Source organism: Cervus canadensis, chromosome 10 (genome assembly GCF_019320065.1).
Source record: "Cervus canadensis isolate Bull #8, Minnesota chromosome 10, ASM1932006v1, whole genome shotgun sequence".
In the NCBI taxonomy this organism is placed as follows: domain Eukaryota; kingdom Metazoa; phylum Chordata; class Mammalia; order Artiodactyla; family Cervidae; genus Cervus; species Cervus canadensis.
The window spans coordinates 62,017,895-62,040,668 of NC_057395.1; the positions used below are offsets into that span (position 1 = coordinate 62,017,895).

The window sequence follows — 22,774 nt, forward strand, 5'->3', positions numbered from 1 at the left end:
AGGGAGTCTCAAGAGTCTTCTCCAGCACTACAGTTTGAAAGCATCAATTCTTCAGCACTCAGCTTTCTTTATGGTCCAGTTCTCACACCCGTACATGACTACTGGAAAAACCATAGCTTTGTCTATACAGACCTTTGTCGGCAAAGTGATGTCTCTGCTATTTAATACGTTGTCTAGGTTTGTCATAGCTTTTCGGCCACCCTCAAGCAGTTCTGAAACTGTGATTCATGAACCCAAGTTCCATGAACTTGGACAGGAAAAAAAATTACACCTATATTTTCACTAGTCTCTAACTGAAATGTAACATTTCCTTCCATTTTAAATGTAGGCAACAATTCAGAGGCCAATTAGCAGCAACTTGGGACTTTATCACCAAGAGAAATCACAGGTACTTCCTTATCACAGCTGCCCCAGGGATCCTAAGATACTGTTCATGCTTATGACACCTGTGACATCCTGGTAGTTTTGGACCTGCCATTCGATCTTTTTATCTGATGTGTTTAAAAAAGAACACACAGGGCTTCCCTGGTGCCCTGTACTCTCAGCAGTAAAGATTCCACCCTCCAATGCAGGAGACACAAGCTGGATCTCTGACCTGGGAAGATGCCACATGCCTCAGAGCAACTAAGCTCATGTGCCACAGTTACTGAGCTCTAGAGTCTGGGAGCCGCAACTACGGAGACCCTGAGCTGCAACTACTGAAGCCCACGCACCCTAGAGCCCATGCTCTGCAACAAGAGAAGCCACCGCAATGCGAAGCCCGCACACCACAACTAGAGAGCAGCCCCCGCTTGCCACAGCTAGAGAAAAGCCCGAGCAGCAATGAAGACCCAGCACAGCCATAAAAAATATCACTAAGTCACACATATAAAAAATAATGATCATTGTTTCAATATTCAATAATTGTTGTCTTTTGTAATTCTATTCATGGTTTAAAAAACCACATTCTTTTAAAAAAAAAAAGCAGAGTTCTTGAGAAGGGTCTATAGGCTTCACCACACATAAAAAAGACACCCTGAAAAGGAGTGTCCTGAAAGAGCTGATGTAGGGAGTTCCTTGGCAGTCCAGTGGTTAAAACTCTAAGCTTCCGCTGCAGGGGTCCCAGGTTCAACTCCTTGTTGGAACTAAGATCCCACAAACTGGGGAGCATGAGCAAAAAAAAGAGCTGATGCGTATGACTTTGATCTCTCTCAGCTGACATCCAGCCCATGAGAGGCTGAAGGGAGAACTCAGAAAAGCAGGAGAGCAAGGCTTCCAACAGGAACCTCACGACCTGCATTTCACTGCTGCCTGGTCCTGTCTTGTTTATGAACTCATGAGCACACAGGCCTATAACAGAGAGCAGGGAGCCCTCTCGAAAATCAGTACTCAGAGGGGAGCCCAGCTTTCCCTCTGTCCTCGAGCTGGGCCCCTGTGCCCTCCGGTCCCAGGAGTGAGTCCTGCAGGAGGCCTCTGGCTAAACTTAACACAGTCTCATCCAAAATGTGGGCTTTCCCCATGGCTCAGTGGTAAAAAATTCACCTGCAATGCAGGAGCCGCGGGTTCAATCCCTGGGTCAGGAAGATTCCCTGGAGGAGGGAATGGCAAACCACTCCAGTATTCTTGCCTAGAGAATCCCATGGAGAGAGAAGCCTGGCGGGCTACAGCCCATAGGGTCACTCAGAGTTGGACATGACTCAGCACGCATGCACCCAAAATGCTTTTCAAGGATGAAAGAAGATCCTCTCTATCCCTATGAATCTGCAACAAGATAAGGGAAGGAAAAAAAAAACTTCTTTTTATAAATACCCTCATAGAAAGCAACCCACCTGCAGTCACAGATAGACTATTGGTTCCAAGAGGTAGACACCGCACGATGTGCTGGTTTAGGAGGGGGTCAGGTTAAAGCCTGATCTCACAAACCCAACACGCACTCATGGGAGTGGGAGGAGCGCACAGTGTGGACAGAAACACCATCTCCAGGATCCTTTCTGGAGCCTGCCGAGAGGAAGGCGGCAGTCGTGAGAAGCCGAGGAGGCAGCTTCTTGGAGCCTGGGTTTGTGAATCATCACTCTCACGTGGGTTCCGCAAACAACCTCTAATTTGGGAGAGGAGCAGCAGAAGGGCCTCAAATTCACTTCAACTTTTTCCTTCCCCTTTCAGTTGGAGTTCCGTGGGCATTCATCTTGGGTGTCATCTACGACAAGGCTCAGGACATCTAGGATGATTCATCTTCATGATGATCTGCCCGAGATATTTGGGGACTTGGGGGTGGGGTTGAGGGGGACACGAACTGGCTCAAAGAAAGGACTCCCTTTTTTAAAAAATATAATACTAACACTGACCTTTTTTTTTTTTTTTTTTCACGCCCCACGGCTTGCAGGATCTTAGGTTTCTGACTAGGGATTGAACCCGTGCCCTTAGCAATGAAAGCGCCAAGCCCTAACTACTGGACCGCCAGGGAACTCCAGGACTCACTTTTATATCAGATTATTGATCAAAGAGAAACCAAACATGCAGAGAACAAGGAAGGAATGTCCAAGAGTTCTTGAGATGACAGTGCAATGTAAAAGCTTCTTAGAGGACAAAGATGGGTGGTTGTGCAGAGAATTTCGCATGAAAGGTGCACTAGAATGTATGGATGGGGGCGCCCCTGGCTGGGGCGGTGGCGGGTAGGTGGAGCTGAGGTTCAGGGGGAACTTGACTCTTCCTTATTATACACTTTTTGTACCCATTTGTGTTTTGCACTATTGTGTATGCATTATTGCTTAAAAATTTTTGTTTACAGCTTTGCAAGTCAGAGACCTCATAGGAAAGTAGCAGGTGCTTAATTGACACATGTTAAAACACTGCTATTTCAGGAACTAGCATTTATGGAGCGCCTACTGTGGGCCAAGAGCCCTCTGGCAATCCTGGTTTTCCAGGTCTTACAGACAGGGAGGCTGGGCCAGGAGGGAGCTGAGTGGGAACTCCTCCCAGAAGCCGGCTCTAGTCCTGCATGAGGACCACACTGCCTCCCTCCCTGGAGTGAGCAGTTGGAGGCACCAGATGCTTTGGCAGGATCCAGAGAGATGCCATCTGTGAGGGGAACCTATTCTTAGAGAGCAGAGACAGTGGGTGGGGGAGCCGGCCAACCCCCAGCGTCAGTGGGGGGACGTCGGGAGGAATGGGGGCAGGCAGCCAAGGCTTTTACCTTCAGCTGAGGGGCGGGGAGGGCCAGGTTGAAAGCACAGTGTCCGCAGTCCTTGGGGCCAAGCTTCCTTTTACATTTGGACGATACATTGGAAACAGCAGCAGGCATTTATCAAGTGCTTACTTTATATGCTGTCGTATCATTTAATCCTCCAGACCACCCTCCAAGGCATGTGCCATGAGAATGGCTGTTTAACAGATGACAAGACGGAGGCCCTGAATGGTTAAGTCACTTACAAGGAACCAGCGGGACCAGAACTGAGCCCAGACACTCTGGGTTCCAAAGCTGATAGCCTTAACCACCATGCTCTGCTGCCCCTCAGCTCACTGCATCGGGGGCCAGTTTTAGTTTGGGTTCCCCCAAGAGCAGATCCCGAGATGAGGATGTTGAGTACAAGCAGTTTCTGTGGGAAGTGGTCCCGGGAAGCAGTGGTAGGGGCACGAGGAAGGGAGACAAGGGAGGAGGTGTTATCACAGGAGTGACTGCTGGGGTGGCCGGAGCTCAGTCCTGCTGGGTGCTCTGGGAGCAGTGTGGAGCAGGCACCTGGGAGTTATCCCACCCAGGGGCAGCCGGAGTGCAGAGTGGGGGTCGTCACCAGTCCCTGGTTGACAGCTGCTCCCAGGATGTGTTAATCTCCAGCACTGCAGGTCTGCCGCAGGCTGACAGAGCAGGTGCCAAGGGCAAGGGAGGAGCCCTCAGGCAGAAAGACTCAGGGTGGCAGTGGGGTGGCTGATGTGCACTGAAGTGGTAAGTTAGACAGGATATGGGTGGGGCACTCCAGCATCTGCTTTAAAACCCACTTGCTGGTGGCTACCCTCTCCCCTCCCCATAACCTCAGGACCTCATTCAGCCTCCACAGAGTGAACTAAGGGAAATTCAAGACCACCTTCTCTAAGCTGGCAGTACAACATCGTGCCTGAGAACACACCGTTTAGACTCAGACCCAGTCCCACTTTCATGACCTAACAGCTCTGTGACATAGCTTCCTCATTCATCACGTGGGCTACTGGCTGACCCCCTGTCATTCCCTACCACCTTGTTACTCAAGCTCAGAACAGCAGCAGCCATCACCCAGGAGCCGTGAGAAACCCAGAATCTCAGGCCCCGCCCCAAACCCACTGACTCAGAATCTGCATTTTAATAAGATTTCTAGTGACTCATGTGGATATTTCTACTAGTAATTTTCAAAATATAAAAAGAGATTGAAGTATGCCTACTCCAATTGATGGCCCACGAACCAAATCTCCTGGAGCTGTGTTTGATTTGTTCAGCTTGGTGGTTTAAAAAAAAATTTGTCTGGCACACACACAAGTCTCCAGTTCACCAGGTCCCCATCCCTCCCGACTGCATAGCACCCAGAACATCATCATTTATGCCACTTCCCAGGCCCCTATAGGCATTTGAGTGTGCACCCCAATAACTAGCTAATTTTGCATAGCATAGTTTAGGTTCCTAAATTTAAGGCACTGACAAAAAAAAAAGAACTTTGAAATCGCATAGATCTGGGTTTAAACCCTGGTCTGGCTGTCACACTAGTTGTATTGCCTTTGGCAAGTTTCTTCTCCGATCCTCAGTTTCCACATCTGTGAAATGGAGATCAAAATATGTACCTGCAAGGTCATTGTATGGGTTAAAAAGAATAACGGGCAAAGCACCCAGGAAGGAGGAGTTCACTAAGCGGATGTCAGTAGTAGTTGAAGCAGCTGTCCTAGTTACACAAGTCCAGCGTAGACACCAGCTATTGCTATGATTATCCTCACTTCAGTAGAAACTGAGCCTCTGAGAAGAACCTCCCCCAAGGTTACACAGCGGTCCATCAGGGACTCAAACCCAGGTCCTCCAGCTCTGTATCTGCACTGTCCACTAGAATTTTCTGCGAGGATAGAACGTTCTAATCTGTGCCGCCCAACACAGCAGCCACTAGCCACATGTGGCTGCTGAGCACTTGAAATGTGACTGGTCCAGATTGAAAAATGCTGAAAGTGTAAAATACACACCTGATTCTGATGACTTAGTACAAGAAAAAAAGAAAATAAATAAAAATAAATAAATAAATAAAAAGAAAAAATGTAAAATATCTTATTTTTATATTTAGCACACATTAAAATGATAACATTTGAGAAATATTGGGTTCAAAGATATAATTAAGGTTAATCTCCTCTGCCTCTTTCTCTCCCCACATTTTTTTTTTTTTGGGGGGGGGGCCATACCTCATGGCATGTGGGATCTTAGCTCCCCAGCCAGGTATAGAACCCCTGCCCTTGGCAGCAGAGTCCTAACCACTGGACCACCAGGAATTCCCTCCACTTTTTAAAAACTGTGGCTGCTAAAAAAAGCTCAGTCGCATATGTCTCACACTGTGTTTCTGTTGGACAGTGGAAATGCTGGAGCTTCTACAATAGAACACCCAAGGCAAGGAACGGAGTATTGTCTAAAAATGCATTTTTGCAACCCACTGCCCCCCAGCCAGAAGCCTCTGCTATAGAAGAATGGTCAGAGAACATACCCACCAGAAAGAGACTTCGGTGCCCTCCTCTGGGCTGGATGATCCCTGAGGCCCAGGGTGGGGTGTGACCTTCCCTGGTCTCTCAAGAGTCAGCAGCTGTCCCTGTGCCCAAGGCTCCTCAGCCTGATTCGGTGGCTCGTTCCACTATTCAAGAGTACCTAACGAGAACTGATAATCAGTGCTTCCATTTCGCCAAATGGAACCCTGGGCTAATAAAAGTTAGAGTCTGAGACTCCAGATCTAGAAGGTGTAGGATCCTCCGGGATGGTTAGCAGATGGAGCCAATCTCCAACCGCGGCTGGACACCTCCGTCACCCGACTGGGGTGCAGGAGCCTTCCTGAGCACCTGGGGGCGCTGTTACTTGGAGGGTTGGCTCTTGTTGTAGATAAGGAAGTCCGAGAGGTCATGCCACACGTTGCTGTCCTCGTACAGGTAGGTCATGGACGACTGCAGTGAGGGCTGCAGGGTGGGCCGGTGGTACTCGAAGAGCCACAGCACCAGCCCCCACACCAGCGCCGTGAACCACGGAAACGGGTCCGTCCTGGGTTCGGGGATGAAGCCCTTCTCCACACCCAGGCGGCACAGGGCAAATAGGGCGCGGGACAGCAGGTACATGCTGATCTGAGGGAGGGAAGGACGGGGTTACAAGTGGGCCCAGCCACTGGGAACCTTCTACCTACCCCAGCCCACCCAATCTCATCCCTCCCCCATTTCCCCCATTCCCCTCCCCCACCCCGCCCCACCCTGGAGCATTGCCCGTGTACTGGATCAGGGTTTTGCAAAGTGTGGGCAAGGTGATTGGAAGTGGTTTGCAGCAGGCATTTGAATGTTACTGTTTATGTCTTTTTTTGTTAGCAGCATTGCATGGCAAATGGGATCTCAGTTCTTCAACCAGGGATTCAACCCACATCCCCTGCAATGAAAGCACCCAGTTTAAACCTCAGGACCGCCAGGGAAGTCCCACTACTTATGTCTTTTAATTTATTATTCTTTTTATTTATTTATTTATTTTTTTTTCTTTTTTTTATTTCTTTAAAGTGAAAGTGAAGTCGCTCAGTCGTGTCCAGCTCCCTGTGACCCCATGGATTGTTGCCTATGAGGTTCCTCCATCCATGGAATTTTCCAGGCAAGAGTACTGGAGTGGGTTGCCATTTCCTTCTCCATTATTATTCTTTTTATTAAAAATTTTGAAAATGAATATATTTACATGGCTCAAAACTAAAAGGTAGCTTGACGACAAAAACACAGTCCACAAGTGAAAAAAAAAATTAATAAACTGGATTTCATCAAAATGCAAAATTCTTCAGTTGTGAAAGTCCATGTGAAGAGGTTGAAAAGAAAAGCTACAGACTGAGAGAAAATATTTACAAACACATATCTGACAAAGACTCCTGTCTCGAAAATATTTTTAGAAACTCTCAAAACACAACAGTGAAAAAAATAGGCAATCCAGTTAGAAAACAGGCAAAAGACAGATATTTCACTGAAGAGGTTACACAGAAAGAAAACAGACACGTGTAAAAAGGTTTAGCTTCATTAGCCATTAGGGAAATGCAAATTAAAACCACAATGAGAGGGACATCCCTGGCAGCCAGTGGTTAAGACTCTAACCATCCAATGCAGAAGGCCCAGGTTCCATCCCTGGTTGGCAAACTAGATCCTGCATGGCACAGCTAAGACCTGGTACAGTCAAGTAAATAAATAACTTTTTAAAAACCATAATAAGCACTATACACCTATCAAAATGTCAAAAATCTGAAATGTAACAAACCACATGCCAGCTTCGAGGTGAAGAAACTGGATCACACGTATATTCCTGATAAGAATGTAAAATAGGACAATCACTCTGTAAAACACTTTGTCAGTCTCCTCTAAAACTAAGTATATATGTACCGTGTGTATGTGCTCAGACCCTGAGTTGTGTCTGACCCTTTACAACCCTTTGGACTGTAGCCTGCCAGGCTCCTCTGTCCATGAGATTTTCCAGGCAAGAATACTGGCGTGGGTAGCCATTTCCTCCTCCAGGGGATCTTCCCAACCCAGGGATCAAACCCTTACCTCCTGCATTGCAGGCAGATTCTTTATCACTGAGACATCTGGAAAAACCTTTTGTACCATATGACCCAAGAATTGCACTCCAGGTATTTATCACAGAAGTGAAAACTATGTTCACCAAATACATGTACAAGAATGTTCTGAGCAGTTGCATGACTAATAGCCCAAAGCTAGAAATAACCCAGATGTCCTTCAATAGGTACATACATACCATGGAACACTACTCAGCAGTAAAAGGGAATGAATAGTTGATACAATAACTTGGAAGAATTGCCAGGAAATTATGCCGAGTGAAAAAAGCCAACCCTCAAAGATTACATACTATAACGACTCCATTTATATTTTTAAAAATTGAAGTATAGTTGATTTATAATGTTGTGTTTCAGGTGTAGAGCAAAGTGATTAAGCTATACATACACATATATGTATGTATATTCTTTTTCAGATTCTTTTCCATTAAAGGTTATTATAAAATATTGAATATACTTCCCTGTACTAATTGTTGTTTATCTATTTTACATATAGCAGTATGTGTTAATTCCAAACTCCTAATTTATGACCCCCCACTTTGGTAACCATAAGTTACCAAAGTTTACGTCTGTGAGTCTGTTTTTGTTTCCTAAATAAGTTCATTTGTATCATCTTTCTTAGATTCTACATGTGATACATTTGCCTTTTTCTGTCTGATTTCACTAAGTATGATCATCTCTAGGTTCATCCACGTTGCTGCAAATGGCATTATTTCATTCTTTTTTATGGTTGAATAATATTCCTCTGTGTGTGTGTGTGTGTGTGTGTGTGTGTGTGTGTATGTATACACCACATCATTTACAAGCTTCCATGCTTGTAAATAGTGCTGCTATGAACACTGGGGTATATGTATCTTTTTGAATTAAGAGTTTTCATCTTTTCCATAGATATGCCCAGGACTGGGATTACTGGATCATATGATGACTCTAGTTTTATTTTTTTAAGGAATCTCGATACTATTCTCCACAGTGACTGCACCAATTTACATTCCCACCAACAGTACATGAGTGTTCCGTTTTCTCCACACCCTCTCCAGCATTTATTGTTTGTAGACTTTTTGATGATGGCCATTCTGACTGGTGTGAGGTGATATTTCACTATAGTTTTGATTTGCATTTCTCTAACAATTAGTGAAATCGACCATCTTTTCATGTTCCTTTTCCTCTGCCTGTTGGCCATCTGTATGTCCATCATGTAACATTTTTGAATGGAGGTCAGAGCAGCTGTTGCCAGCGGTCAGGTGAGGGAAAGGAGGGAAGGGGGAAGGAAATGGGTATATCCAGGATTCCTAGAATTTGAAATTTCATAGACAAGTGAAATTTCTATCAAAAAAAAAACTGGGGAAACTTTCCCAAAATACAAAATGCTCATATCCATAGACTTTACAATTCCATATCTAAGAACTTACAGATAGACTGACACAAGTGTAGGAAGATGTCTGAACAAAGATGTAGACTACAGTGTATGTGTGAGGTCAAACGCTAAAGAACCGCTAAATGTCCATCCACTGGAGACTGTGAAATCAAGGCTGGTCCATCCCATCAGCAGAGAGCTCTGCTCATGTTATAAAGGATGAGGGACTGACAAGAGAGGCCTCCAAGACACACTGTTACATGAAAAAAAAGTACTATGATCTTGTTGGTGGAAAACTCCTGCTATGAACACTGATACAAGTACAGACAAGTTCCGAAAGGCTAAACAAGACACAGTTAAAATGACCGTCTATATACATGTATAACTGATTCACTTTGCTGCTTAGCAGAAACTAATACAACATTGTAAATCAACTATACTCCAATTATGTATATGTGTGTGTGTGCTCAATCATGTCCAACTCTTTTCAATGCTATGGACTGTAGCCCTCCAGGCTCCTCTGTCCATGGGATTTCCAGGCAAGAATACTGGAGTGGGTTGCCATGCTATCCTCCTCCAGGGGATCTTCCTGACCCAGGGATCAAACCTACATCTCCTGCATCTTCTTGAATTGGCAGGCAGATTCTTTACCACTGAGCCACCTGGGAAGCCCAATACTCCAAGAAAAATTATTAAAAAAAAAAAAAAAGTGTTTCTGGACAGTGGCTGAACAGTTAGAGGGGGAGAGAGACTTTCTTTTAAATTTATTTTCTAATTTCATCATGATGTATCCTAAGCATCCAGGAGTGTGCCAGGCACATAATGGGTGCTTAGTTTGCATTACTTAAAATGTGAAAAATAAAACAATTATTTTTATAATTTAAGAATATTAAAAAAAAGAATATTTAAGAAATTTGAGGGAGGCAAATTAGAAAGACTGCCAACTTTTCATATAGCCCAAGAAGGATGCTAAAATAGCAGCAGCAGCAACAGTTAGCATTTTGTTTTATCATGATCTCATTAAAAAATGGAATTTTAACCAAGAAAAAAGGCAAAATGCAGAGTAAGAGAAAATTCTTCAAATGTAGTAAGTTTCGTTTTATGAAAATCTTGCTCTTTTTTTTTTCTCACTTCACTGCAGAGTAGTGTTTGGGGGCGTGTTTTGTTTTTTAAATCTTTGCCCCAGAGAGCTGCATGGAACTCCAACAAGGTACCTGGTTAGCAGAGGGGGAAGCTGAGGGGGAAGTGACCTTCTCAAGGTCACACAGGGATTGGTGAACTACAGACCCTCAGACATGGCAGGGAGCCAAGAGCTTGTCTTCTTTGACTCCCATCCCCAACTCTATACCTGAATCCTGCCCCACCCCCCATTCTGGTAGGACCTTTACCTGGCTGTTGACGTTATTGTTGTTTCCAAACACCAGAAAGCCCCCGATGAAGGCAGACACGAATGAGTGTGCCTGGTAGGTCTTGCCCTGGACGTGGGACTGCAGGGCACAGAGTCCCTTGTAGAGGAACACAAACCTGGCCAGGTTCCAGGAGTGGGTGTACGTGGCCTGCAGGATGGCGCGCAGCTTCTCCCAGAGGCTGCATAGACACAGGGAGCCACCGTGAGTGCAGGCCCAGCCGCTCCAGGGACATGCACCCACCTGGCATGCAAAACCAGCCCAGGCAAGGAGCCCATGGGCCAGCGCTCATTCAACCCCGGGCCTCTGCCCTCCATCCCCTTAGGGCTGCTCCCTCCCTGGATACGGGCTTTGACTTCACACCATCTCTTCCAAGAGGTCTTCCCTGACTACCCCACTATCTTCTTCAAGAGGTCTTCCCTGACTACCCCACGTATAAGAATGCCCATTGTATTCTGTTCCCTTATCCAACTTTTCTTTTCCTTCAGAGCTTGTATCACCACCTGACATTTACATACTTGTTTATTATCTCCCCCTACTCCCACCCCATCCCAGTGGAAGCTACCAGAGAGTGGTGTCTATACCTCACTCATTCATCCTCAGTGCCCAGAGCAAGGCCTGGCACATAGCAGATGCTTAATACATTTGTTTTTGGAGTGAACATGTGAAGAAATGAATGAGTGAATGAGGGAGTACCTACTACGTGCTGGATCTGAGGATATGATTCTGAGAAAAAATAGATCTGCTTGCTGCCCTCACGAGGTTTATGATTTAGTGGGAGAGGGAATTATGAAAGAAATAATCACAAAACAAAGGTCAAACTTTGACCCTGACAAGCAATGATGCCAGGACGTGAAGGATGAGGAGTCCATGAGGTCAAGAGGAGAGAGGAGTTGTACTGGGATCAACACCCGAGCAGAAGTCATGAGGAGGGACAGAGAGCGGGGAGGAAAGGAACAAAGAGAGGTCATTAAGGCCTGAGCAGAAAATGTGTGAGGCAAAGGTTGTGAGCGAGAGGTGGGGCCATGGTAAAATGGGTCTTTAAAAAAAATATATTTATTTATTTTTGGCTGGACTAGGTCGTCCTTGCTGCTCGAGGGCTTTCTCTAGTTGCAGAGAGCCAGAGCGGCTCTCTAGTTGCAGTGGCTTCACTTGCTGGGGAGCACGCGCTCTAGGTGTGTGGGCTCAGTAGTTCCTACACACGGGCTTAGTTGCTCCAAGGCATGTGGAATCTTCCCAGAGCAGAGACTGAACCCATGTCCCCTGCCCTGGCAGGCAGATTCTTAAACACTGGGCCGCCAGGGAAGTTCTAAGCTTTGTCTCTGTCTTGAGAGCAGTGAACCTTTAAGAAAGGCACGTGGTTTGACTTATCTTTTCACAATCGCTAGGGGGCAGTGAGGAGAACCAAGGAGAGGAACAGCAAGTGCTCAGACAGCAACCGCAAGTGCCCTCGAGGTCGGAGGAGGGCCTTGAAGTGTGTCAGCTGGGAGCTATGAAGTCTGCCAGGTGAGGGGGGACAGCTAGGAGTCAGCGAACTCTCACCCCACGGGAACATGGGCCTACCACTGCCAGTTCTAAGGCAAGCTGCATTTCCCACTTCCCACTGCCTTGAAAATGTTTCTAGAATCTGAACACTTCTCACCTCTATGCCACCATCAAGGTCTGGGCCACCAGTTGCTCAGCTGGATTATTGCCACTGCCTCCTACTTTACACCTAATTCTGCCCTTGACCCCTAGCAGCAAACACTTCACTTTCTCACTATTAAATTTAAGTCAAATAGTGGCATGTCCCTATACAGATTCTTACAACAATTTCCTGTTCCATTTAGATGAAAAGCCACGTGGGTGGGAGGAAGGTTCAAGAGGGAGGGGAGATATATACACACACACATACACACACATATAGTAGATGCTCAATAAATCTAAGTATACATACATACATATATATATATACTTATGGCTAATTAGCATTGTTGTGTGGTAGAAACCCACATAACATGGTAAAGCAATTATCTTCCAATTAAAAATTTAGAAAATTAAACAAAAAGAAGAGGAAAAGCCAAACTCTTCTCTTTGACCTAACGCTGAACAGGATAGTCCCCAGCTACCCCCATAATATTCCTCTCTTTGCTCTCTCCCCTGCAATCCTTCTGCTCCAGCCTCCTCAAACTCACCAGCTATGACCACCCCTCAGGGCCTCTGCATGGGCTGTTCCCTTGGTATGAAACACTCTTTCCCTTGTTACCCACGTGGCCATCTCCTTCAAGTCTCTACTTAGAATGTCACTTTCTCAATGAGCCCTTCCCTATTTAGCTCTGCAGCCTGCCCTTCCCCAGCACTCTGGATCCACTTTCCCTGCTCTACATTTTCTTTCCTACAGCCCATACAATATTCTAACATACCACATACTTTTTTAATTTACTATGTTTATTTTCTGCTATGCCTTGCTAGAATGTCAGCTATACGAGGGAAGGGATCATTCTCTGTTTTATTCACTGCTGTATCCCCAGCACCTAAAGACAGTGTCTGGCACATATTAGATGCTCAATAAATATTTACTGAAGGAATGAATGAGTTTACTTAAAAAAACAATAATTTGGAGGGCAAAAACTAAAACAAAAATAAATTTAAAAAAGAAAAATACATAAAGAAAGAAATCTTCACAACCTGGATTTGAACAGCAGGCGGTCCATGTATGATTCTTACAAACTCCAGGTGAAGCTAAATACATTAAAAACTAAAACACAAGGTGATTTCTGAGAAGCACCTTGAAGGAAGTTATGGAAGATCAGAGAAAGGCCCAGAAGTTTGAACAAGGAAAGAAAGTATATCATGGAGAGTTTTCCTGAGAAAGTGATCCTCAGAGAACTGGTATGGGTTGCTAGGAAGGAATAAAGGTGGGGTAGAAGAGGAAAGGGGATTCCTGGTGTGTATGTATGGTGGGTACTGCATGAGAAATGTAAAGAGGTGGAACCACCTGTTGCACATGAATGAATGGCAGTGAGTCTTGGTGCCAAGGGCTCCCCACAGTGGGCATTGGAGAGAAGGGGGAATGTCCCTGAGGTTAAACTACAGGGGGCCTTGAATGCTACACCTGGAAGCTGGCTTCTCTGAAGAACAGCAAGGAGCCAGAAGCTGGCGAATTTTCAAGATGGGATAATAGAATCAGACTTGTACTCTAGGAGATGGTGGTGCGGACAGGCTGGACCCAACCTGGAGGCTACTGCACCAGGAGTCCTGGCACGATCTTGCCCAGTTTGAGGGGTGTGCAGAGGGGTCAGGTACCTGCCACTCCGGAAAAGAAAGGTCATGACCAGCGCGTGAGGGGCCCGGATTTTGGCTCCATAGCTGTAGAAACAAAAGAAAATGGTTATTAAGGCTCCACCACACCACTGTTTCTTTCTGAGCTCTCTCCTTGACTCCTTGTGCCCCCTCCTCCCCCTCCCTAATCCTAATATCATTTTGGGAGGGAAACTAACGCTGGCTTTCGAGTTCGATCTGGGTTCCAAGTGGGTCATATAAAGTAAACAGTATCTGGTACCAAAGCCTTGCCCTGTTTTGCTCTATGCTGCTGCTGCTAAGTCGCTTCAGTCGAATCCGACTCTGTGCGACCCCATAGATGGCAGCCCACCAGGCTCCCCCGTCCCTGGGATTCTCCAGGCAAGAACACTGGAGTGGGTTGCCACTTTCTTCTCCAATGCATGAAAGTGAAAAGTGAAAGTGAAGTTGCCCAGTCGTGTCCAACTCTCAGCGACCCCATGGACTGCAGCCCACCAGGCTCCTCCATCCATAGGATTTTCCAGGCAAGAGTACTGGAGTGGGTTGCCATTTTCTTCTCCAATGCGTCAAAGTGAAGTTGCCCAGTCGTGTCCAACTCTCAGCGACCCCATGGACTGCAGCCCACCAGGCTCCTCCATCCATAGGATTTTCCAGGCAAGAGTACTGGAGTGGGGTGCCATTGTCTTCTTCAGTTTTGCTCTTTAAACTTGGGTAAATCACTGAATGTCTCTGAGTCTCCCTTCTCCCTTCAGTGAAAGGTATTGCCTGTTTCAGAGTTGTTTCTGGCAGTTAAGGACCTAGCACAGGTAAAAGTTCCTTATTCAACCAGTACTAATGTTGCTACCTTTCTTTTTCTTCTTTATTGGACTTGCCCTCGCTCCACCAAGTTCTCCAGCTGTCTGGCCCTGACCTTTCCAGGCTACAAGGTCTAACAATCTTTGACAGTCTCCCTCAGACAATGGTCATGAGCCCCATATTGTTGTCATATGAGTATCTGTGAGGCTTGTTTGTTTTTTTCCAAAATATTTATGTATGTATGTATTCATTTTGGCTGCACTGGGTTTTAGTTGCAGCCTGTGGAGTCTAGTTCCCAGACCAGGGGTCAAACCTGGGCCGCCTGCATTGGGAGTATGCAGTCTCAGCCACTGGATTGCTAGGCAGGTCCTTGTGAGGCTTGTTTGAAACAGCAAAAGACTGGGAGCAAACCTGTGTCCATCCACAGGGGGCTACTAGGTAAACATAAAATGGACCCATGGCAACCAGTGGAATACACTGGTTGCTGTATATGAAACAGCTGTCCATGAACCAGGCAGCTCTAGATATGCTGTAGGCTTGGGTAGAGCAAGGTGTGTAAACTTCTAAAAAGCTCTAACTTTTTGTGCCTTTTGTGAATATGGTACCTAATTTTTTAAAAAATCAAATAAAAAGTGTGATGAACTGACAGCAGTGTTACTGTATGTGGTGGCCAGGCTGAATGGCTTATTTTCTCGCTGCCTAGCAGTGGGTGGGCAGGACCCTCATCTGGCCCCCAGCAAGCTCTCTGCCCCGCCTCCTCCAAAGGCATGTCTTCTTACCCTGAATAAAGAGGCCGTTGGCCTCCTCCAGCTGGCCAAGGTGAACGAGACCCTGCCTTATACCTCAGACACAAATGGAACAATGCCCCCAACTGCCTCCATGTGCCTGGCCCCCTTCCCAAACTATTCAGACTCTGGTGGGAGCCAGTTACTGCCACTCACAAGAGCTCTCTGTGTCCTGAAACACGGAATGCTCTGGATTAAAAAGGACTATAAGGACATGACATGGTTAAGACTCTGTGCTTCCACTGCAGGAGGTGAGGGTTCAACCCCTGGTTGGAGAACTAAGCTCACATGTGCCACGTGGTGTGGCAAAAACAAAACAAAATCGTCATGACCAAGGAAACTTCAGAGCAGCTCTGAATACAGACCTTCAGTCCTCTTCCATATAAGAGAGAAATTAAATAAATAAAGGACCATGACAGATGCAGTATGATATCCTGGAAGATCCTTATCTAGACTATCTTGCTATAGAGGACACTTAGGGGACAACTGGGACAATCTGTCTATTGACTAGACAGCAGTCAACATTATAGGATTATGATTCATTTCTTTTTTAATTAAAAAAATTTTATACACCTACATTTTTGTTCTTTTTTTAAAAATTTTTTTAAATATATTTTTGGCTGTGCTGGGTCTTTGCTGCTGCGTGGGCTTCTCATTGCAGTGGCTTCTCCTGTTGCAGAGCACGGGCTTTTGGGCATGTGGACTCAGTAGTTGCATTTCCTGGCTCTAGAGCACAGGCTCAGTGGTTTGGCTCACAGGCTTAGTTACTCCACAACATGTGGGATGTTCCCGGACCAGGAATCGAACCTGTGTCTGCTGCATTGGCAAGTGGATTCGTTACCAATGAGCTATGAATTTTCCTCTCTGAGCCACAGTCTTCTCATCCAGAAAATGGGTTACAATGGCAATTCCTCCCTTATACACTTATTCATTCAGTTAATATTTAAGAGCCTACTATGTATCAGGTACTAGGAATATACTAAGGAACAAAACAGATAAAAATGTCTGTCCCCATGAAGCTCATTTTCTAGTGAGAGACAGAGTAGAAAAACGGGATTCGTAAGTGAATACTTAAGTGCCAGGTGGTGATAAGGTCTATGCAGGAAAAATCAATAGGGAAGGAGGTTAAAGTTCAGAGATAGCCTCATTGAGGAGGTAACAATCGGAAGCCTGAGGAAGGTGAAGCAGTGAGCCAGGTAGACATTCATGCAACTACAACAATGATCACAGCAGCTAACAGTTATATATATATCAGGCGCTGTGCTGAGCATTTCACACTTACTGACTCAATTCTCTCGACAGCATGATGAAAGTCAAAGTGTTCGTTGTTCAGTCTGTTCAATTCTGTGACCCCATAGACTGTAGCCCTCCAGGCTCCTCTGTCCATGGTATTATCCAGGCAACAATGAAGTGGTTTGCCATTTCCTTCTCCAGGGGATATTCCCAACCCAGGGATCGCACCTGGGTCTCCTGCATTGCAGGCAGATTCTTTACCTTCTGAGCCACCAGGAAAGCCCTGAGAGGGTAAAAGGCAGGAAGGCCAGGGGTCTCCAAATGGAGGAAACAGACTACAAGTGTCAGACTAAGCGGCAGGAGGAAACAAACAAGTGTTAGATTTTTTCCCCTTCTCTAAACAAATTTAAAAAGAGGTTTCTTTTAAAATTCTGAGTTGCCGTGACCACACCTGGTTCCACCATTACTTAACTTTTCTCAAACCTTGATCTAACCAATGTTTTTCTTATGGAAATATTTGTCTTAAGCTATGTTAATGAACTATGTATTTACCCTAGACTCTGTCTTCCTTGGAGAAGGAAATGGCAACCCACTCCAGTGTTCTTGCCTGGAAAATCCCAGGGACAGAGGAGCCTGGTGGGCTGCCGTCTATGGGGTCACACAGTTGGACACGACTGAAGCGACTTAGCAGCAGCAGCAGCAGTTTCCTAGGTTCAGCAGCAGTCTTCCTAGGTTCTGAGTCTTAGATGGAACCGACTTGACAAATCAGTATGTTTTACTCATGCAAATGTTCTCATAAGCTATGTTAATGATACTGTAATTTGCTTAGAAACCTGCTTTTTCTTTTTTTTTTGAAACCTGCCTTTCTTCAAGATCCACGTGAACCATTTTATGGCCCGGGACAACTCACCTTGGGCCAATGTCATCTCAAAATGCATGTTATGGGTGATGGGTCTGGTGCCAGTCTCTGAGTTTTGAGACATTTCCTTTCTCTAATTAGCAGACTGCTAGGAGCTACATAACATCCAACTAAAGACTAGCAGAGGGGCACTCTTTCTGCTGATGTCTATGTCAGAAGCTTTCTCTAATTCTTTCACACTTTAATAAAACTTTATTACACAAAAGCTCTGAGTGATCCAGTCTCGTCACTGGCCAGGGATTGAATTCCTCTCCTTCGGAGGCCAAGAATCCTGGAGTCTTTCATGGCTCAGCAACAATATAAGTACTATTATCAACCCCATTTTATAAAAATTGAGGCTTAGAGAGCCTAAATAAGTTGCACAAGATCATGTAGGTAAGGGGCACCAGTACTCAAATTGAGGTGATCACATCCACACCACCATCCCATGCTGCCACTAAATGCCAACTCCAAGAACATGCAGATTTTTGTTCCCTTTGTTCTTTGATGCTTCCCCAGTTCCTGGCACTGTAGGCTCTCAATAAATCATAGCGTTTATGCATAAAGTTTAAAGGAAACTGAGCTCCCGTCCTGGCGCTAGCCAGAGGAAATGACCTCCTCTTCTGCAGGTCAGATGGCCAAATTGTAATCAGTTTGCTTGGCAAATATTTGCAGCTTCAGTTACACTGGTCATGCCTGCGGCTTATCAAAAGAGGACTTAGCAGTAGAATCTTACAAAAGAATGAGAAGCGGGATGAAAAGTCCGGGGCAGCTTAATGGAAGGAGCATAGAGAGGCAGGGCCGCAGGCTTGCTAGAAGGCAGAGTCCAGCTCCCCACTGTGCAGATGGAGCCACGGAAGCCAGATAGGCCCAAGGGCACACAGCAGCAGGAGGGGTAAAATTGGACCCAAATGAAGGGATACAGGGGCTGGCATGGGAAATAGTCAAGGCAATAAGGCCAGGCTGCAAAGCACTGAGTACTTAGAAACAGCGTAGTTAGAGCCCCAGCTCAGAAGGCGCACGGAACCCAAAATGCAGAGCCCACTGCGCCGACAGTGGACACCAAGACCTACAGAGACACTAGAGCTGCTCAAGGGCGCACAGCTCAGCGGCGACGGTCCCAGAACCCGCTTCTCCAACCCCACCAGACCGATCCTTCAGCCCCTGCCCAGCCTGATGACCCCACTCACACGGCCCCGTTCCGGAAGCCCTTCAGCATGGCCAGGGCTGCGTGGTAGCGGCGCTTGCGCAACAGTGCGTTGACCGCAAAGAGCAGAGTCCGCAGCTGCGGTGGGGCGGCCATAATGCAGGCGTCGCTGGGGGTGGTAGGCACGGAGCAGGACTCACGCCCGGACAGCCGGGGTGGCTATTGCACAACCCTCAGTAGGGCTTAGAGGTGCCAGACGGTGCCGGACAGTGCACCGCGTCTTTGAGCCCATAGGATGTGTCTGCTGTCACTCATACGGAGAGGGCCGATCACAGAGCTCACTCAACTCACCAGGGGAATGGGACGCAAGCACTCTCTCGAAGAGCGGTCTGATTGGAAGAGAGGGAAAGCTCGTAGCCAATTACAATGGGCTCCGTCCAATTCGACCGCAAAAAGGTTAGAAACGTATTCCTGGATCTGTCCAATCAGAAAGCAGTTTCGCTGGGACTTAGAAGAGGTGTGTCACCCCTGAGCTTGGAAGTTTTTTGAAAGCGCAGCCGCCCTCCGGAGAGTAGGGATGGTGACACTGGGAGGAGCCAGGCCTTAACTCTACACAGGACAGTTCTGACTGGTTAACATGGACCATACCGATCTTCTCAGACCGTAAATGACTTGGCACCTTTACCTTTTTGGTTTCCATATGTTCTTAAAAACCAAACTTTTTCTCATGGTCCGCAGAAGACTGTTTGATCTGGCCCCTGTTTTCCTCTCTCATCTTACATCTCCACTCTCCCTTAGTTCTCTCAGTCACTTCTCTTCAGCGAAACTAGCCTCCTTGCTGTTCCTTGAGCCTGACGCTCCTGCCTGAGTGCCTTTGCCTTTCTTTATCTCCCTGTTTCTTATGCATCGCCCCAAGTTCTTCCCGTAGCTAACTCCTTCTCAACCTTCAGGCTTCAGCTCAAATGCCATCTCCTCAGAGAGGTCTTCCTAGGTATCTCAGAACATTGAGGGGTGACATTTATGTATGATGTCACTGTGTGGAGATGTCATTGGATAGCGGTTACACACGGAGTGGTACCTGTGACTTGCGAGGGTGTCCCCTGGTACATGGGCCATCTGGTATTTATCTGTGACATTATTGCCTAGGTCAGCGTCAGAGGATGATGTCAGAGGTCAGTGAGAAAGAACTATGTTGGCCCTATTTTACCATTGGGGTTTCTCCTGTGGCTCAACAGTAAAAAGTCCCCCTGTAAAAGAGACACAGGTGATGCAGGTTCGATCAGGGAATGGCAACCCACTCCAGTATTCTTGCTGGAAAAATCCCATGGACAGAGGAGCCTGGCAGGCTACAGTACATAGGGATGCAAAGAGTGAGACATGACTGAGCATGCATGCATGCATATTTTATCACTATGACTGGAGTTTCTTTTTGGATGGGTGGAGGGGGGAATGGTGGATTAATTTATTCAATTAATTTTCCCTCTGAAAATAGCAACTATTGGATAAAATATAAAAAATATGCTCTGAGAAACACCGAATCTTAAAAACGTGGGGGAACTCCTAGGCCAATTATTATGTGAAAGCTGGTAACCAGATATTTAACAGGAAGATTGGAATATTGGAGCACCAGAGCTATTATGACTTAAGGTTTTTGCCAATGTTGAACCTGTGGATTTCAGTTAATTAGCCACATAGGGCAAGAGGGACAAAAATAAAAGTCCAGGGCCTATCTGAAGTGGGGAGCCTAACAGAAGGATCTCCTCATATTAGGCTTAAAGGTTTCACCCTTGTGTTTAATGTGATATGAACCTGCTGTACATCCTACACCATCAACCCAAAGGGAGTTAAAAAAAGGTTTCCTTGATACTGAGCAGAACGGGCTTAATTTTTAATATTAATTGCTTTCATTTATTTTGGCTGTGCCAGGCTTAATTGCAGCACACAGGATCGTCAGTCTTCATTGCAGCATGTGGAATCTTTTAGTTGTGACTTGCTGGAACTTTAGCAGTTTCAGCATGCAAACTCTTAGTTGTGGCATGTGGGAACTAGTTCCCCAAAGACTGGGCCCCCTACAATAGGAGTGCAGAGTCTTAGCCACCAGACCACCACTGTTCCTGAGCCGAACAGTTGAAGGAAAAGGAGCAGGGAATATTTTAAAAACCATTCTTTAGGGAGTTGAAAACATTGAGGAGTACTTTTGTGTCCCAGGGAATAGAGTCTGGTAGCCCAAGAATTCTCAAGCCATGAACTGGGAACCCAATTTGAAGTGATAACTAGATTGCCCCTAATTATCACTGGAAGTGATTGGTAATGCCCCCAAACATTGGACGAAAGCAAATTGGAAGTCTTTCTGAAGAGGGCACATTTATCTTTGCCTTCAGGGAACCACTACAAATAATTTTTCAAGGTGACACCAGCACACAGTCAGAGATAACCAGGATCCCAAGACTTCATGAAGAAAAAAACAAATACAACATATGGGAGGAATAGATCAACACAGACTTCAGGTATTATAATTCAGAGACAGGTTTTAAAAACTTTTGCACACAAGATTTAAAGTTAGATAATAGCTACAGGAAGCAGAAAATTAATTTTTTTAAAAAATAGAAAATTTGGAAAGGAACCAAACAGGACTTCTATAAATATCACCTGCTACTCCCATGAAGAATCAGCCACTGATCTCTGACACATGGCCCAGCAACAGGAGATGATATTTGGCTGGCTATTTGGTCCAGCAAGTTCTTCCTGAGTGCTCTCTTTTGCTATGCCCTTTCTCACAGAGATTAGTAAGTTTCTGCCATCAGGGAGCCTGGGGTAAGGAGCTGCTGTATGAGGACACTTATCATTGCCTGGTGACAATTTTTTGGCATGTAACTCTGAGTTCCTCAGGGTTTGACCTATTTCTGCACCTTTGGCCTGTGAAATTGAACTTACTTATTTAATGAGCACCTACAGATTATTTGCTATATGTCAGGAGTTATTTCCTAAGGGCTTTATTAACCAATTCATTCTCATCTAATTATGGGAACTGAAACAGAGAAACAAAGTAACTTGCTTAAAATGGTTTAGCTAATAAATGATTGGAATCCAGCCCCTTACTCCATTTTTTGATCTTACCTGCTGTATTAGTTTGCTAGGGCTTCCATAACAAAATACCATGAACTGGGTGACTTCAACAAGAGACATTTGTTTTATCACAAATTTGGAGGCTACAAGTCCAAGATCAAGGTGACTGTAGATTTCCTTTCTTTTGAGGCCTCTTTCCTTGACTGAATTCAGTATGCCAGCAAATTTGGAAAATTCAGCAGTGGCCACAGGACTGGAAAAGGTCCGTTTTCATTCCAGTCCCAAAGAAAGGCAATGCCAAAGAATGTTCAAACTACTGCACAATTGCACTCATCTCACACGATAGCAAAGTAATGCTCAAAATTCTTGTTGAAGCCAGGCTTCAACAGTACATGAACCATGCACTTCCAGATGTTCAAGCTGGATTTAGAAAAGGTAGAGGAACCAGAGATCGAATTGCTAACATCCATTGGATCATCAAAAAAGCAAGAGAATTCCAGAAAAACATCTACTTCTGCTTTATTGATTATGCCAAAGCCTTTAACTGTGTAGATCACAACAAATTGTGGAAAATTCTTCAAGAGATGGGAATACCAGACCACCTTACCTGTCTCTTGAGAAACCTGTATGCACGTCAAGAAGCAACAGTTAGAACTGGACATAGAACAACAGACTGATTCCAAATCAACAAAGGAGTACATCACAGCTGCATATTGTCACCCTGCTTATTTAACGTCTATGCAGAGTACATCATGCAAAATGATGGGCTGGATGAAACACAAGCTGGAATCAAGATTGCCGGGAGAAATATCAATAACCTCAGAAATGCAGATGACACCATCCTTATGGCAGAAAGCAAAGAAGAACTAAAGAGCCTCTTGATGAGAGTGAAAGAGGAAAGTGAAAAACCTGGCTTAAAATGCAACATTCAAAAAACTAAGATCATGGCATCCAGTCCCATCATTTCATGGCAAATAAATGGGGAAACAATGGAAACAGTGAGAGACTTTATTTTTTGGACTCCAAAATCACTGCAGATGGTGACTGC

The 22,774-nt window shown here is 45.5% G+C and overlaps 1 protein-coding gene across 1 annotated transcript; it reads right to left on the reverse strand.

The window, feature by feature from the left end:
• Nucleotides 1-5,237: 5,237 nt before the first annotated feature.
• Nucleotides 5,238-18,957, reverse strand: PXMP4 (peroxisomal membrane protein 4). Its single transcript, XM_043479937.1, has 4 exons — nt 18,704-18,957; nt 13,809-13,871; nt 10,506-10,704; nt 5,238-6,300 (listed from the first exon to the last, which is right to left on the reverse strand). Exons 1-4 carry the CDS (start codon nt 18,814-18,816, stop codon nt 6,037-6,039), a joined length of 639 nt encoding a protein of 212 aa, XP_043335872.1. The 5' UTR covers nt 18,817-18,957; the 3' UTR covers nt 5,238-6,036.
• Nucleotides 18,958-22,774: the final 3,817 nt, after the last annotated feature.

What these genes read in the sequence shown, in the direction of transcription:
- PXMP4 (XM_043479937.1), bottom strand. Translation starts at nt 18,816, where the DNA reads ATGGCCGCCCCACCGCAGCTGCGGACTCTGCTCTTTGCGGTCAACGCA. An exon ending in GGCTTCCGGAACGGGGCCGT is followed by an intron (nt 13,872 to 18,703) that starts GTGAGTGGGGTC and finishes TTGTTTCTACAG; the next exon opens with CTATGGAGCCAAAATCCGGG. An exon ending in TTTCTTTTCCGGAGTGGCAG is followed by an intron (nt 10,705 to 13,808) that starts GTACCTGACCCC and finishes GTGTCTATGCAG; the next exon opens with CCTCTGGGAGAAGCTGCGCG.